The following is an 18,555-nucleotide window of genomic DNA, read 5'->3' as shown; positions in this document are numbered from 1 at the left end:
ATTAAAAAAGGAAAATTATGGCAGGAATGGAAAAAGAACCAATCAGCAAATAGAACAGGTGGGTTTAAACGAGAAAACAACAAGTGTTCCACTCCTTTAAAATAAGCTTTAGCATGCCCATGCAGAACCATAGGGATACACACACACACACACACACACTGGTGCAGTGTTATCAGAGGTCTAGCAGGCTTTGCAGGTCATTGTGACTTTGTGCTTAGCTGGATAATGTTGATTTTTGTTGTATGTTTGGTTGGCTGAGATGTAAAATTAGGGTTTAACATCCTGACTCGAGCACATTTCCCTCTGTCCATCTGCACGGGCTACATCTAAATCTGGCATGCTTTGTAATTGTTGAGGAAAATGTAGGTAGTTCTGGTTTTTTTTTTTCTTTTTTTTAAATAAACCACGGCCCTAAGCCTGCACTCTAGTATTGAACACGCAGAACAGTAAGCGTACAACTTCAATCTGAATAGATTAGCTTGTGCCCTCTGTTCTGCCTTCCACGGTGTGACCAGATTACTGCCGGTCACTGCCCAAAAAGAGGGCACCTCCAGTGGTGGCAACCCACTGCCGTTCCACCTACATCACATTATCATCACATTCCAGGAGCTCTCCTGTAACTTTGTGTGAAGGGAAAATAAAAACATGACACAGGTTTTCCTCAAACAACGTTGGGTTAGATCCTCATTCTGGACAAAGGCAGCACGAATCACTCTCTTTCTTTAGCTTCTGTCTTTGGATTTGCTCAAAAAAACTAACCAAATGTGGAATTTTGTCACTTCAGTCGATAGGGGAAACTTATTTTTTTAATAAGGACCTTGTAGGAATTTTCCCTGTGTGTAGTGTAATCCATCTGGTTCGTGGTACATGTACATACAGGTTTGTTTCTCCCTCAGACACTATAGGGTGTGTTTGTGTTGGTATGAGCCCAGTATGCCAGTGTTGCATTGTTGAGCTAGTATTTATGATAAAGCAGGCGGGGTCTGCCCCCTGATGGTCCACTAACACATGCAAACCTCTTTATTGCTGCAATAACATATGCAAAACAGCACGGTGGGTCCCAGCCCCTACGTACCCCCACCACCCGCTACTGTTCAGATCCTACCCCCCTCTTTTAGACACACAAGCATCTTGGTTTCTGTTTGATAACTGTGTGTGTGTGTGTGTGTGTGTGTGTGTGTTTGTGTGTGTGTGTGTGTGTGTGTGTGTGTGTGTTCCTTCTGATTGTAGTTTTTAACAGTCTAAGCTTTGTGTTGGCCAAAGGATTATCACAGCTTTGCCACCAGCAGCAAGGAGCAGGGCTTAGAGTGACATGGTGTGTGTGTGTTTGTGTGTGCGTGCGTGCGTGCACGTACGTGTGCATGTGTAGGAATGACTGTGGGAAAGTGTGTGCGTGTATGTGTGTCCGGGACGGAGATGCATGAGTGGCTACGGATGGTTGGCTGTCCGTGTCCACACAGTGAAGCCAATAAGATCCAACACACAGTCACTCTCTCCTTCTCGCCCGCTCTCTCTCTCTCAGCCCAAACCACTAGCCCTGCTCTTGGCTTCAGTCTGCTTCCAGACAAACCAGCTCTCCATCTGAACGTTACCAAGTGTTTTCTGTTGCATCCCCAGGATCTGTCATGTATCACAGCAAGGGGAGCAGATGTTTTTATTATTTATTGCAGATGTTTCTAATCTTTGACGTTGTTTTGTTGTTAGCCTCAAGGGCAACATGCTGGCTTCATTATCACTTGTAAGTCCCTTTGGACAAAAGCATCAGCTAAATACACAAACCTAAACCACCAAGTAGTTCCCGAGCGCAGCCACTGCTGCTGCTCACCACTCCCCACGGGGATGGGTCAAATGCGGAAATGTAATTAATTTTTTTCTTTTTATTTCAAACAAATAAAACAATACTTATAGTAAACTTACCACAACCGTAATTGTTCGAAAAGGAATAGGAAGAAGCATAGCTTATTTCACCTATCCCTAAATCAACTTACTCTTACTTAAAAAAAGTTAAATATCAGAATACAACAACTTCTGAACACAACATCACAATACAATAAACCAAAGTATCAACATCAATTACAACAACGTTAATACATATTATCACTACAGTACAGTACTACAGTGCAAATTAGTGATCCTCTTGTCTATATCTGGAAAAAAATTATCATTTATATAATTTCTTAAATTACACTATATTTAAACTTTCTTTGATTCTTTCATGGAGACTATTCCATAAAATAACTCCACTAATTGAAATACACATACTTTTCAATGTTGTTCCAGCATGCTGCTTGAAATTTAATTCCCTTCTCAATTTATATCCACCATGTCTCTCTGCAAACAGTTATTTAATTTTTTCAGGCAGTATTTTTACTTTGTACACAAATAATGCAGTCCTAAATTCTATCAAATCTTTTAACTTCAAGGTTTGTAATTTTATAAACAAGCTTTTTGTGTGTTTTTTATGTCCCACATGACTGATCAACCTTATGGCTCGTTTTTGTAACGTGCAACGTGAGTATAGGGTGATTTTATAGATGTTTCCCCACACTTCAACACAGTAAGTTAGGTATGGTACTATCAGTGTGCAGTATAGTATATACAATGCCTTTTTATTCACAAAATCTCTTCCTTTTCCCAACACCTCAATACTCCATGCTACCTTTCCTTTAACATATTTTATGTGCACTTTCCAACATAATTTTTGATCAAGGATTTCACCCAGAAATGTACTTTCATATACTCTTTCCATAATCATATCATTTACAGTTACTGCCATATGTGTGTTTATTTTACGTTTTCCAAACAACATAACTTTAGTTTTCTTTAATGATAATCTATTCAAATCAAACCATAGTTTCAGTTTAGCCATTTCTGTTGTCAACTTACAAAGATCTTGCCAATTCTTTCTCAAAGCAAACAAATTTGTATCATCTGCAAATAAAATTTCACCGGTGTGTCACGTTGACTAATGGGACTTTAACTTTGTTAGGACAGTGGAAGGCTCAAAGTCTTATCAGGTGACCCCTCCAGGACAGGGGGTGATTAAACATGGTTGATAGTTTATCCCTTTGCAAGGGTGAAGTGATGCACTCCTAAAAGCACCTGGGGCCCGTCTGACCCCATTAACAGGAGTGTAAAACAAATTCATTAGTAGGTGGTGAAACTAAAGGGCCTTCTGAGAAAAGTTATGGCCTAATCAAGTCATGATTGTGACACATTTCATTCTGTATATGTTTTTTTGTGGCATAATCCAAATTCTGACTGCTAGGGGGCAGCAGTTTTTACTGCTTTCATTCTGACAAAACAATGCTCTTAACAATGGGGAGCCCAAGTCACGCCCATCTACTTCCAGACGATGGGTCCCCAACTGCCAGAAAAATGAATAGGAGTCAATGAAAGGATGAAAGTTATCTGATCCCATTTGATATGTGCCAGTGATTTCACATTGGATGTCTGTGAAATTTAAAGATCACATATACAACGTCTGTTTTGTGATCATTTTAATTACAAATTTTTACAAGCTAACAAATCTTATATGTGACAGACATAGTCGATACACACATATTACTTTTCTTTTAAATTGAACATATGTGATTCCTGTCGAAAGGCAAAGTGGATTATAAAATAGCTTTTATAGCCCCGCCCACTTCCATTAATAGTTTTCTTTGTTCCAGGGAGTTTTTTAATTAAAGTCAGTCTTACAAACAACAAATATCATTATACTTTTAGTATCACAAAAAATTGCATGGTCTCCATGAAACTTAGCCTGGCAAGCCAGACTAAATAAATGTATTATTTAGTCTGGCCACGCTCCATTGGCGGCTCTCGGTTGTGGGGCGGGTTCTACCGTTGTCTTTCAAATGATCTCCGCATTCAACTGGACAATGACTGTGACATACTCTTGTTTCACTCTGTTGCATCATCCCACCCACCAGGCATATAGAGTGCCCTGATTGGCCCACAAAGCGGATAAAGCTCTGTGATTTGTTCACTAAGCAGATAGAGCACTATGATTGGCCCACCATTATGGACCAATCACAGCTCTTAATGTGTTTGAAACCCCTCTAGAGAGCTGTGATTGGCTAGCCAGAGTCCTGGTAGGAGCTGCAGAGGTTCCAGTGGAGCATGCCTAGACCAAACTTTGCAAAGCAAGAATTTGGTCTAGTTCACTAGGCTACATGAAACTAGCACGACCACTTCAAGATACATTACCCTCCACCGAGGACCCCAACGAACCACCTTGTTATGAAAGTTTTCTGGTTACTTAAACCCACCATGGAGCTGTCATTCAAAATGCTGGGCTAATGTTATATAGATTTTATATATTAGCCACTAGCATGACTATACTGGCATGTGAAAATTAAATTCCTTTAGAATTTGATTCAAACAGCCTCAGAGACACCGCATCGATACGATCTCTCTGGAATTAACGATATTAGATGCCCATGATGGTAACCAAAGAGTTCAAATGTAATGGGATAAAGGTTAATCCAGTTAATTAATATTGTATGAGGCACACACACAGACACACCTCTGTGCCAACTATCTCAGGTTGGTGGGAGAATACGAAGGATTTAATTTCTTCTTTCCCCTCTCCTGTGCTTGGCTTCATTCATTCTTGGTGCTGGATCAGACTGTGTGGAGATAAGACCAGCCCAAGGTCAGGGAGGGAGAGACGGAGGGAGACCTACAACCAATTTACATGAGAGATGAATGGGAAGAGGGGCAGGAAGGGTGGAGGTTGGGGCGCTCAGGACTGAACCGTGATCTCCTTAGGGTGTGTGTGTATGTTAGTGCATGCGTGCGTGCACGTGTGCAGATGCAAGAGGTCTGTGATCTTCTGGCCTTTGTGATGGAGATGGACCCGGCAGGCCCGACCCGATAATGATGCGATGCTCTAATAGCATTCATCCCTTCTACTGCAAAACTACTCAAGCGGAAAAGACAGGGAGGGGAGGAAGAACAAAAACAAGCGTGAGGGAGAAGAGGGTGGTGTGTACGAAGGTGAGAGGGTGAGGGGCAGGTGGGAGGGAGGGGAGGTGAGTGGAGCTAAACTATGTTTAAAAAAATTATGTGGACCACAATTCATTTGTAATCTCAGAATCAGGATTGGGAGAGGGAGGCTTGTGGTGATAGGTATAGTGTGTGTGTGTGTGTGTGTGTGTGTGTGTGTGTGTGTGTGTGTGTGTGTGTGTGTGTGTGTGTGTGTGTGTGTGTGTGTGTGTGTGTGTGTGTGTGTGTGACATTAGCAGTAAATGCAGTCTGCCTGTGTCTCCTTTCTCGCTCTTTATCAGTGTATATTTGCTGTGGGCGCTGAAGCATGGAAGGCTTTCAGAACCCGGGCCCGTTGGGAACGGGTCCCTGTGTCTAACACACACACACACACACACACGCACGCACGCACACACACACACACACACACACACACACACAGAGTTACTTATCATACAGGGTCATTACAGGCCTCTAACTATACCTTAGTAATCACCAGTTTATATCAGCACCCATATTCACCATTCAGTAGACAACAATGGAGAGCATTGGAATGATGGCAGAGGGGAGAGAGGCAAATTACTGGGGCCAAAAAATATCTTATTGTATTTATTCTGTTTGGTTGTAAAAAAAAAAATTAAGTGTAATTTATTTATTTTTTAGACTAAAAGCGGCCTTCCTGTGCAGCAGAAAGCAAGAGAAAAAGGTCAATCGGCATACTGCTACAACTGCTCCATGAAAGGACACTTTGGCTTTGTGAGTACTTTGCTCTGTTTCTAAAAGGTTGCTTAACAGGAAGTAGTTAGCAGATCATTTGAAACATTTAAAATTCAGCAACCTATTTCAAAACTGGGATGGGGGTAGCTGTAAATGTCATAAAGCATGCTTTGCTAATGCCAGAATCTCACTGGGCTGGGACAAACTGGGAACCTAAATGCCTCAAAACATTCACCAGCATTCTTTCTTTTCTCTGTGAGCTCCAAATGATTTTATAAATAGTTCAACACATTTTTACTCTAAATTGTTGCTAGTTGTCCCCATCATAGGACTGAAAGGTTTAATATAGCAGAGTCTTGAGAATAGTACTAATCCTGTGCATCAAATTTAACACATTTGGTGTAATATGACTTTAAATCCAACTTTTGTAGTATAGAGTATAAAAACTTTTTGCTTATAAAACCTAGAAGGCACTGCTCTCAGACTTGATGTTTTTACATAAAAGAACAAGTTTCCACATAGTGGCTTCAAAATGTTGGGCTCCTTCTTACTTTCATTCCATTTGCTTTACTATTTCTGCCCATGTTGATTTGTGTGTGTTCTCTTCAGGCGTGTAAAAGAAAGCGGATGTTCAGTGGGGTTTATCCAAGCTCCTCGTTAATCAATCGCTACGACACTGCGGTGGATGTAAAACACAGGCAACGTCGGATGAAACTGAAGGCTGATGGTAAGTCACACGGACTAAAGGTTTCAGATACAACGATCTTAAGGTGTGTAATTTTTGTTTGTGATCAGTGTTTTCAGAATGATAAACTATAAACTTTGCTTCATTAGCTCTTTGTTCTGAAGAGAAACAGTCACAAAAGCAGGGAATTACTATGAAACTTATGTTAACGTGTTCAGGGTATCCGCGGGTCCTTAAAAAGTCTTAAATTTGCTTTTCCAAATTTAAGGCCTTAAAAATCCTTAAAAATGACAAACAATCTTTAAATACAGTTTCCAAAGGTCTTAAATTACCAAAGACCAAATAAACTAGATTATTTTATTACTATAAAATTTTCGTGAATTTCTAGTTAGTCAGCTTTTTTTTGTATGATGTTGCCGTAAGCGGAACCGTACACATTCAGTTGGTTGTGAAAGGGGGCTATTTTTAGATGAGCATGCTAGTGGGAGTTTGCGCCATGGGGAAGTGCAAGTTTAATGGTTACTGGATGGCTAATCCCACATTTGCGACGTGGTTAGCACCGGTTCCAGGCAATAGCTGGAAATTATAGTTTAAATTTAATTTTAATAAATAGCTTAAATTTGGTCAAAGTGGCCTTAAAAAAGGTCTTAAAAAGTCTGAAATTTGGCTCCCTTAAACCTGCAGATACCCTGGTGTTATGCTTAGAAAGCATAATAATTGTTTTGTTGTCTTCTGAATTATGCTTTTGTTTTTTTAGAAATGAGAGAAACCGGATGCCTTCCAGATCCATTGCCGACCTTTCTCACCCACGAGCCGCCAAAGAAGAAACAGAAAATCAGCCTGAACATGAAAAACCACAGCCCCCATCAAACCCAGAAAAAGTACAGACACAGTCCAAACCATATCTTCTTTACTCATGATGATATCGGAAATGTCATACCTAAAACAAAAAAGAGTGTCAATCAGCAGCAAAGTGTCCGCAACCTCAAACCGTGGAAGCCAAAGAGACCAGTGCCCACCTCTAGGGATGCGCTTCCATCAAGAAAACTAGCTTTGGATGAAGCTGAGGACTTCCCAAGAGGAGGAGGGTTGCAACAAAAGGGCAAGCACACGAAGAATAAAAGGAATAAAAGAAAGCAGGTGTCTTTGTTTCAGTTAAAGGCACAGAATGACAGCGGGTCAGATCCTGATAGAGAGAGGACTCTGGGGCTGGCATCTAAGAATCAGAAGGGAAAGAAGAAGAAAAATGGGAAACTCCATGCCCAGAAGACTGCTAATAAGAAATCTGGAGCACAGTATTATCCAGAGGATGATGATCTGTTCATCATTAAACAACGCAAAAAGAGGAGATAGCATATGTTTATTAGAAATGTAGATGTTAGAGGATGATGCTTCTTTGTTCACTGAAGTATATAAATAAAAATTAAGTCATCCTTTGTTATAGACAGTTTTTTGGAATAAATAGTTTAATGAGAGATTTTGTTGTAGTTTCCTGAGTTTCATTGGTGAATGATTTGGAATATTTAGTCGTCTGAATCTGTTTTTACAGTTTCATCAGTGTGAGAACCACTGACATTTAGATGTAATGTGTCACCCTTAAAATTAAAGCGATCCGCAATCTCTTTTATGAAACTATTAACACCACTGCCTCTGGGGTACCTTTTGATTGTTCATTGTTCATTTTTTAATGTGTGTCAATCGAAATGCATATTCTGCTGAGCCTAGTTGTAAAAAAACTGTTTTCCATCCATCCATTTTCATCCGCTTATCCAGAGTCGGGTCGGGGGGCAGTAGCCTAAGTCGAGAGGCCCAGACCTCCCTCTCCCCAGCCACTTGGGCCAGCTCCTCCGGGGGAATCCCAAGGCATTCCCTGGCCAGGTGAGAGACATAGTCCCTCCACCGTGTCCTGTCTACCTTTAGGTCTCCTCCCGGTTGGACGTGCCTGGGAAACCTCACCAGGGAGGCGTCCAGGAGGAATCCTGACCAGGTGCCCGAGCCACCTCAACTGGCTCCCCTCGATGTGGAGGAGCAGCAGGTCTACTCCGAGCCCCTCCCGGATGACCGAGCTTCTCACCCTATCTCTAAGGAAGAGCCCAGCCACTCTTTGGAGAAAACTCATTTTGGCCGCTTGTATCCGCAATCTCATTTTTTCGGTCACTACCCAAAGCTCATGACCATAGGTGAGGGTAGGAACGTAGACAGATCCGGTAAATCGAGAGCTTCGCCGTCTGACTCAGCTCTCTCTTCACCACGACAGACCGGTACAACGCCCGCATCACTGCAGATGCAGCACCAATCCTCCTATCGATCTCACGCTCCAGTTTTCCCTCACTCGTGAACAAGATCCCGAGATACTTAAACTCCTCCACTTGGGGCAGGACCTCATCTCTGACCCGGAGAAGGCATTCTACCCTTTTCTGAATCAAGACCATGGTCTCAGATTTAGAGGAGCTGAATTTCATCCCAGCTGCTTCACACTCGGCTGCGATCCGCTCCAGCCGGAGATCACGTTCTGATGAAGCCAACAGGATCACATCATCTGCAAAAAGCAGAGACCTGATCCTCAGGCCACCCAAACGGATGCCCTCCACACCTTGGCTGCGCCTAGAAATCCTGTCCATAAAGGTTATGAACAGAATCGGTGACCACGGGCAGTGTAGCGTGTTTAACTACATACTAGAATCAACACTGTTTGCTATCAGTTTTGTTAGATTCTGAGAAAAGATCCAAACGAGTTAACAATGAAGCTTCTATTATATATAAATATCTAGGATATTATATATTCGATAGAAGTTCATATGCCAACGAGCTTGGTCTATTTTTAATCCAAAGATTAATGTTTAATTTAAGATAATTAAATTTAATAGCAAAAGTTTATTTATTTAATCAGAAGTTTAAAGGAATCTTTGCTTTTTCAATAACCAGAAATATACACCATTCTGTGTTTAATTTTTAAAAAAGAGTCAAGTTTTTAAAGTTAAGAATTTATTACTAACACTTCTAAAAATGACAATTTGAATTGACAATTTTTGAACAGACAATTTGATATTAAAACTTGTTTTAAAAGCAAATCTGTGACTGAATGGAAGCTAAAATGAAAATGCCAATTTTTGGATGCGTGAATGAATATCAGAAGGTTTCTTTCAGCGAGAGAAGCGTTTCTGGGTGGAAAGTTGTTTTGCAGCTAACTGAGTTGTTCTTCGAGATAACAGCATACAGGCGCAATCTGTCAAGAGTGTCTACCTCACCCAGTATCAGGAGACCCTCTTCTGGATCCGAGATGTCAGGTGGAGATGGTTTCCTCCAGGCACAAGGTTGGTAGAAGGACCTTAGTGCGACCAAATCGGTCCTGAGATGTCTCCTTGGGTCACTCGACTAGTGGAACTATTTGCGTCTCAAAATCAATAACTGAAGGAGTTTTGCGTCAGCTGGAAACAGGTTTGTTTTTTCGAAGCAATTCTATCGGCGTGACAGAATGCTTAGTAGAGATTCGGGCAGCCATCCCTCGTCACCTGGTGGGTTCAAGAACTGAACTTTTGCTGCGTCATTTTTAGTTTTAACAAAACCCTCAGAATACGCCCACTCAGCATCAGAAAGCTTGGTCATGAGCTAAAGACGTGATGGTTTTACCCTTTACCCTGGATCCCTTCTGAATGAGGCTGGTTAAACGTGCAAGATTACCTTCTGGTTTGCTGAACACACATTAGGATTATCAACAATAATTGTTATTATACCCAAAGCATAATAAGTCATTTCAGTAATTAAAATACGTTTATACTGAACCAAGAGATTATTTATGAAGGTTGTAATAACAGTAATAAAGTCAAGAGTTTTTTTAAATTATTATTGTGAACTTGAAGTGTCCTTCATCCTGGGACGGAACAGCAGCAGATAAAGATGATTTCCAGCAGACATCATGGCTCCTGGCATGGTTAATCTGTGGGGCAAAGTTACAGTCGACCCAGTGTCACAACGCGGTGGTGAGTGAAGTGGAGGCAATGATCCATATGCGGGTGAGGAAGGCAGGCAGGCAGACAAACCAGAACGAGTAAAAGTCTTTGATATAGAACACACGCTGGACAATGAAACAATGACACAGAACTGAAGGGGTTTAAATACATGAGGGCTGGGAGCTTGGGTGATTGGAAAACGAGAGGCAGGTGGGAGCAATTAACAGACACATGAGAACAGAATGGGGAGACAAGACAGGGTGTGACAGTACCCCCCCTCAAAGGGCAGATCCCAGACGCCCACAGGAACACACAACAGGGTGGGAGGAGGGGGACCAGGAAGGAGGGCCAAGAGGAACCGAGGGACCGGTGGAGAGGAGGCAGGGCCAGTAGAGTCCGGGGACCTGCGTCTGGGGCAGAGGAGGAGACGACGACGGGCTCTTGGGGGGCCTGCGGCAGAGGAGGAGACGACGATGGGCTCTTGGGGGCCTGCGCCTGGGGCAGAGGAGGAGACGACGACGGGCTCTTGGGGGCCTGCGCCTGGGGCAGAGGAGGAGACGACAACAGGCTCTGGGAGGCCCGCGCCTGGCGAGGGCAGGACCGGCGGTGACCGGAGGCAGAGATGCTGGAGGAGACGGCAGCGTCGACCTCTGGACTGGAGGCGGCGGCGACGACCTCTGGACTGGAGGCGGCGGCGACGACCTCTGGACAGGAGGCGGCGACGACGACCTCTGGACAGGAGGCGGCGACGACGACCACTGGACTGGAGGGGGAGACGCCGGCCTCTATGCTGGAGGGGGAGACGTCGTCCTCTGTGCTGGAGGGGGAGACGTCGTCCTCTGTGCTGGAGGGGGAGACGTCGTCCTCTGTGCTGGAGGGGGAGACGTCGGCCTCTGTGCTGGAGGGTGAGACGTCGGCCTCTGTGCTGGAGGGTGAGACGTCGGCCTCTGTGCTGGAGGGGGAGACGTCGAACTGGAGGGGACGTCGACTTCTGGAGTGGAGGGGACGTCGACTTCTAGAGAGGAGGAGGCGTCGACTTCTGGAGTGGAGGAGGCATCGACTTCTGGAGTGGAGGAGGCGTCGACCTCTGGAGTGGAGGAGGCGTCGACTTCAGGACACGAGGAGGCGTCGACTTCATGGCACGAGGTGGCGTCGACTTCAGGGCACGAGGTGGCGTCGACTTCAGGGCACGAGGTGGCGTCGACCTCAGGGCACGAGGAGGCGTCGACCTCAGGGCACGAGGAGGCGTCGACCTCAGGGCACGAGGAGGCGTCGACCTCAGGGCACAAGGCGGCGTCGACCTCAGGCCCGGAGGCTGCGTCGACCACAGGACTGGAAGGGGCGTCGACCACAGGACTGGAATGGGCGTCGACCACAGGACTGGAAGGGGCGTCGACCACAGGGCTGGAAGGGGCGTCGACCATAGGACTGGAAGAGGTGTCGACCACAGGGCTGGAAGCATCGACCACAGGGCTGGAGGCATCGGCCTCTGGGCTGGAGGCGTCGACCTCTGTCGACTTCTGGTCCGGAGGCGTCAACTTCTGTACCGTCAACTTCTGGACCGCCGACTTCTGGACCATCGACTTCTGGACCATCGACTTCTGGAGTTGTGGGGTGGGACCGGGTGCTGACTGAACTGGTGGCGCCAGTAACTTAGAAAGCAGGGAGGATAGATTGTCCAGCTGGAGCTCCTGGAGACTGAGGCTCTGATGGAGTTGGGCCAGCTCAGCTCGGAGACCGGCGAGCTCTGCTGGGTGGACTGCGGGCTCAATCCTTTGGCCTAGAGACGAGGGAGCTGCTGACTGGACCGAAACCCTCTCCTGGTGATTCGGGGAGGATAGGATGTCCAGCTGGAACTCCTGGAGGCTGACGAGCTGACGGATCCAGCCAAGCTCCGCTTGGAGACCGGCAAGCTCTGTCTGCTGGGCTGTAGGCATGATCCCACCGCCTGATGACGGAGGCGCTGACCGGACTGGAGACGGGACCGCTGATCCGACTGGGGGCGGGTCAAAGCTGGAGCGCCGAGCCGGGGCAGCGGCAAGCTCGCGGCTCCGTCCTGGGACAAGGGGTGACGGTGGAGCCCGGCATCCTTCCCAACGCCGTGGGCCAATTCCGGGGGAGCACATAGCCAGACTGGTGCCCACGTAGCAAGAGCAGTCTGGCAGCGCCTCCCGGTCCAACCTGTCATCTGGCTCCGGGAGGGTGGAGGGAACCGCCGTGGCCGGGGTTCAGCGGCGGCGTCTGTGGCGAGGCGACACCGGAGGAGGAAAAGCCGGCCGGTGATCCGAGGTTAAGAACTGGATCAAGCACTCCCAAGGGAGAACCTCCCTGCTGGATCCTCTAGTGGGTCGGTTCATTCTGTCACAACGCGGCGGTGAGTGAAGCGGAGACAAGAATCCATATGCAGGTGAGGAAGGCAGGCAGGCAGACAAACCAGAACGAGTAAAAGTCTTTGATGTAGAACACACGCTGGACAATGAAACAATGAACCGACAAGAGACACAGAACTGAAGGGGTTTAAATACATGAGGGCTGGGAGCTTGGGTGATTGGAAAACGAGAGGCAGGTGGGAGCAATTAACAGACACATGACAGAACAGAATGGGGAGACAAGACAGGGTGTGACACCCAGCTTGACCCAGCTGGGAAAATGTGACCTTTGTCATAAATTAGAGGCCATTCATGATGCTACAGGCAGCCTTGGCGGAGTCCAACTCTCACTGGGAACCAGCCCGACTTACTGCCGGCAACGCGGACCAATCTGACACCGGTCATACAGAGACCTAACAGGCCATATCAGAGGGCCTGGTACCCCACACTCCCGGAGTACCCCCCACAGGGCCCCCTGAGGGACGTGGTCAAACGCCTTCTCCAAATCCACAAAACACATGTAGACTGTTTGGGCAAATTCCCACACACCCTCCAGCATCCCCCTAAGGGTATAGATCTGGCCCAGTGTTCCACGGCTAGGATGAAAACAACATTGCTCCGCCTGAATCTGAGGTTCAACAATCCGATGGACCCTCCTCTCCAGAACCTCTGAATAGACCTTACCAGGAAGGCTCAGGAGTGTGATCCCCCTGTAGTTGGAACACACCCTGCGGCCCCCCTTTTTAAATAAGGGGACCACCACCCCGGTCTGCCAGTCCAGTGGGGCTGCCCCCGATGTCCATGCAATATTGCAGAGCCGCGTCAGCCAACACAGCCCCACAACAGAGCCTTAAGGAACTCTGGGCAGATCTCATCCAACCCTGGATCCTTGCCACGGAGGAGCTTTTTAACCACCTCAGTGACCTCAGCACCAGAGATTTGAGGGGCCAACTTAAAGTCCCCAGACTCTGCCTCCTCACTGGAAGGCGTGTCTGTGGGATTGAGGAGGTGTTCCCCCCCCCCCCCCAGGCACCGAATGGTGGACCAGAATCTCCTCGAAGACGTAAGGAAGTCTTGCTCCATGGTCTCACCGAACTCCTTCCATGCCCGGGTTTTTGCCTCGGGCACCACCCGAGCCAAGTTCCGCTCGGACTGCCGGTATCCGTCAGCTGCCTCTGGAGTCCCACAGGCCAAAAAGACCTGATAGGACTCTTTCTTTAGCTTGACAGCATCCCTAACCGCCGGTGTCCACCAGCTGTTTCGGGGGTTGCCACCACGACAGGCACCGACGATCCTGCGACCACAACTCCGGTCGACCACCTCAACAATCGAGGCACTGAACAGGGTCCATTCAGACACAGTGTCCCCCGCCTCCCCCGGAACATTTTGAAAGTTCCTTCTGACAGAAGACTCTGCCAGATGTTCCCAGCAGACCCTCATGATACGTTTGGGCCAGCCTGGTCTGACCGGCATCCTCCCCCACCATCTGAGCCAACTCACCACCAGGTAGTGGTCAGTTGACAGCTCTGCCCCTCTATTCACCCAAGTGTCCAAGACATGCGGCCGCAGGTCAGATGAAACAACAACAAAGTCGATCATCGAGCTGCGGCCTAAGGTATCCTGGTGCCAAGAGCACATATGGACACCTTTATGTCTGAACATGGTGTTCATTATGGACAATCCATGACTGGCACAGAAGTCCAATAACAAAACACCACTCAAATCCAGATCAGGCGGGCTGTTCCTCCCAACCACACCTCTCCAGGTCTCACTGTCGTTGGCCACGTGAGCATTAAATTCCCCCAGCAGAACGAGGGAGTCACCGGAAGGAGCGCTCTCCAGCACCCCCTCCAAGGTCTCCAAAAAGGGTGGGTAGTCTGAACTGTAGTTTGGTGCATAAGCACAGACCACAGTCAGAACCCGTCCCCCCACACGTGGGCGGAGGGAGGCTACCCTCTCTTTCACTGGGGTAAACTGTTTTCTCTGTAAAACAAAGAAGTCATTAAAAAATATGTTGGAAATAGTTTTTGCCAACTAAAGATATTGATTTTTTTAAGTTAATTTGTTTACTGATTGTAGTTATTATGGATAGTACTACAAAAAATGATTTTGTTCTTACAGATTTCATTAGTTTTTTTTTCTCACTTAAATGTTTCAGATAAGCAAGACAAAGTAAACCCCAGTAAATAAAAAGTGCATTTGCCCCTGCCCTTGAAATTTAAAGAAATTGAAGCAGTAGAAAAATATTTTTTCTGGAGGTTTGTACTATATAGCCACACTAGTGTAGCCACAGCAGGTCAATCAATCAATCAATCAATCAATCAAAGCTTTATTTATAAAGTGCCTTCCGCAACCCTGTCAGCAAGCCCAAGGCGCAGGTCTTCATTGGCTCAAACAGTTTTATTTCAGGCCAATCACAGAGCATAGAGACAGCTGACGTGCTTAAAGAAGCTAGATGTAGTTGTTCCCCAAGTGATCTGAAAGTTACAAACGCAAACATTTCAGAAGCTCGAGGTATCAATTGGACCTGCCAATTGCCTTTCAATAGGTCACACTTTGTGACAAAGTTTGTGGGTCCTACACGATTGATAGTCTTCCATCCACGGAAGCGGAACGAAGTCAGGCATTTTTGACCCTCCTGTAGTCGGTACAGGTACAAAATGTGTTGTCTAGTTTAGACGTTAAAATACAGGGTGAGCTCCACACACTGGTGCTGTACTCTGCTAAACCATGGTTAGCCAGATAATCAAGGTGTCCTGCTAGATTAGCATCATGGGCTAGACTTAAAATCTGGGGTTTATAATCAACTGGCACAACCACCTGTTCTATCCTCTGCAAGTCGCTTGAATCTGGAGACCAAGATTTCAGTAGAGCACCTGCTGAAATATGTCACTTGTTCTTTTTATCTGAAACAGAAGAAAAACAGGATTTTAACAAAGGATCATTCTGCTGTGATCGGTTCAACATTTCTCTATGTCCAAGTTCATGTTTATGTCAACAGAAATCAGGTCTGACATTTCACACACTTGGACACTGTTTGCCCTGTTCACATCACTCAACAGGTGCATCATCAGAAGCAGCCATGAATGAATCAAGACAAATCCACAAATATCACCCATTTTACAAGCCTGTGCATGCAAAATGGTAAATGGCCTGTATTTGACAAAGCACCTTCTAGAGTCCTGGAACCCCCCAAGGTGCTTTAAAGCACAGTCACTCATTCACTTATTCACACACACACATTCACACACAGGTGGGGATGAGCTACGATGTAGCCACAGCTGCCCTAGGGCGCACTGAGAGGCGAGGCTGCCGAGCACTAGCGCCACTGGTTCCTCTGACCACCAACAGCAGGCAAGGGTGCCTTGCCCAAGGACACAACGACAGCGACAGACTGAGAGGGGCTCGAACCTGCAACCTTCTGATTACGGGGTGAGTATTAACCCCTGTGCCACCATCGCCCATGCGCATGCAGAAAATACATTAGAAGAGTATGGGGCGCCAAGAGTAAATTGCTGGTGTAAATTATTTAGCAGACATTTTTTTTTTATATTTAGCTCATAAGGTAATGGTGCAAATTATTTAATAGACATTTATTTAGCTCAGTTTTCCTACATTTAGCAACTTTTATCACATTTAAAAATATGTTTAAATGTCACTTAATTTCAGCTAATCTAAATGCTAATTCTAAACCTATATATAAATGCTAAGTGCATGTGTTAAATCTAAATTCTAAATGTAAATGTTAAATCTAAATCTAAATGGCAATGCTATATGTAAATGTTAAATCTTAATTTATATCTTAAATCTAAAACTAAATATTAAATCTGAACCTAAATATAAATGCCAAGTGTAAATGTTAAATGTTAAATCCAAACCTAAATCTATATATCAAATTTAAACGAAAATGTTAAATGTAAATGTTAAATATCAATCTAAAACTTTTATCTAAATCTAAATGTTAAATCTAAATGTAAAAGTTAAATTTGTCTAAATGTCAAATCTAAATCTGCAGTTAAATCTTTCTGTTATATGCAAATTAGCCATTTGTGACCTCACCCACAACAAAGGTTGGCCAGTTGCGCTCATTTTCACTCCTCTTTCTTTTGGCTGGACACTGGCTGCACTGCTCTAGTCTTCATTGGGCATCTTAGCAAAGGTAATAGCACATCTCGCAGCGGAGGCACAATACTGTTCTTTAACTGACTAAAGTTGAAAGGTTTAGTACCAGCTTTGGCCACTGGATGGCAGCACACCCCTTTCTTCCCTTATCTAAAGGGTGTTGGAAATCAGAGTTTTTCTCATTTTTTGTCAGCAGAGCATGCAAATTCCCAGTTCTTCCAATAAAACAAGACGTGTAGAGCAAGTGTTTTTTTCTAAATAAGTCTTGTAAAAGTCTTAGGACTTAAATCTGTAGGAGTGCTTAAACACACCCAACATTAGTTGTAACTCCAGTATAGGCAACTCCTGTAATAACATATTCGAAGTTGTAGTTATTAAAGGAAAATGTGAAACACACAAGTTTTATTTTTTTACATACTACCTACATTAAAATTAAATGATATATTGCAATAAAACATGTGCAGAACTAAAGAAAATTACTCCCAATACCAACCGGTTAGTGTTTTTGTGAGTGTGCATGTGTGCTGTTTTTTGTCCTTCAAAATTGTTATTTAAAAACTACATCACAGGTCTAAAACAAAATTACATTTAATAAAAAGTTAAATAAACCAAGCAGCTCATAAAAGTATTTGTACGTCACACAACCTTTAGACACAATGACTCATTCTGCAAATATTACCAATAGTTTTATTGAGTGGTTTGCATATTCTTTTAAAATGCTAAATTGCAGACAAACCTATACAGTTGCATGTTCACAGTTTAATGCGTTCCCTTTGAATTGCCACTATTTAGAATAAAAGAGATAAATTGTATTAAAAGACAACATAATAGAAATGTATAGTAGAGTATCAAAATCATGCTTAGTAAAAACCTTTAATTGCCCTTTCAATTTAAAAATCAACTTTAACACAATTTGCATGTGCATGGATATAAAAACATGTACAAGCAAAATTCTTTAATAGGTATCAATGAGCAAAACACAGCTCTGCTGAGCTGCTACATTCGGTATAATATGTGTGTACATGTGAGTATATGAAACACGATGAACCATGACACCTGCTGGAAAAATCCACCAGCAAAACAGAAACTTAAAATGTTTTGGTTTGGGGAATAATATACAGTATATTGTCTATATATACTTTTAGCTTTATGTAAAGTGCACAGTGGAGATGTACAAAGACACTATTTAAAATATTTTGTTCTCCAAAGGGTGTAAAAAATAAACTGTGCTCCAAAATCCTGATGGCATTTAGTTGCAGTACATCTGCTGTTACGTTGCCTATGAAAACAATCATAAAGTATAAGTGAAACTAACTCTTACAGCACATCTGTAACACCTGCTGAAATGCCATAGTTGGAGAGCAAAATTCCCTGCTTTGCACATTGCATCTGTCCTTAACAAACTGCTTCCACGATGTCACGTTCCAAACCAAAAACAGAGTTCATAGATATATAAAACTTATTATAATACATAATATTTCTTCTACCCTTAAACCAATTGAGTGGTGCCTTATTCTCACTCATATACAATAATGCCCCATGTGCAGCTACATTCACATTTCTGAATGAAAACATTAATAAACACTTCACTCTAAAAATGAATGAGACCCACTGTCCCACTTTTTCACATGCAAAAAGCACGAAAGAGACCAAAGCTAAGCTGCTTTTATTAAGTGCACTTTACTGCTGTGTGTGTGTGTGTGTGTGTGTGTGTGTGTGT

General features: G+C 44.5%; 1 protein-coding gene across 2 annotated transcripts in view; it reads left to right on the top strand.

Moving 5' to 3' along the window:
- Positions 1-7,869, top strand: part of zcchc7 (zinc finger, CCHC domain containing 7) — a 94,237-nt gene extending 86,368 nt beyond the window's left edge. For both annotated transcript variants that reach the window (XM_070553817.1, XM_070553816.1), the window contains exons 8-10: positions 5,656-5,748; positions 6,319-6,436; positions 7,152-7,869. In XM_070553817.1, coding sequence (XP_070409918.1) covers positions 5,656-5,748; positions 6,319-6,436; positions 7,152-7,747 — 807 coding nt within the window. In that variant the 3' untranslated portion in view covers positions 7,748-7,869. The remainder of the gene's footprint in view (positions 1-5,655; positions 5,749-6,318; positions 6,437-7,151) is intronic.
- The last annotated feature ends 10,686 nt before the right edge of the window (positions 7,870-18,555 follow it).

This window comes from Nothobranchius furzeri, chromosome 7, assembly GCF_043380555.1.
Source record: "Nothobranchius furzeri strain GRZ-AD chromosome 7, NfurGRZ-RIMD1, whole genome shotgun sequence".
Lineage (NCBI taxonomy): Eukaryota > Metazoa > Chordata > Actinopteri > Cyprinodontiformes > Nothobranchiidae > Nothobranchius > Nothobranchius furzeri.
The sequence above is the reverse complement of the archived record's forward strand: the minus strand, read 5'-3'. Positions and strand labels throughout refer to the sequence as shown.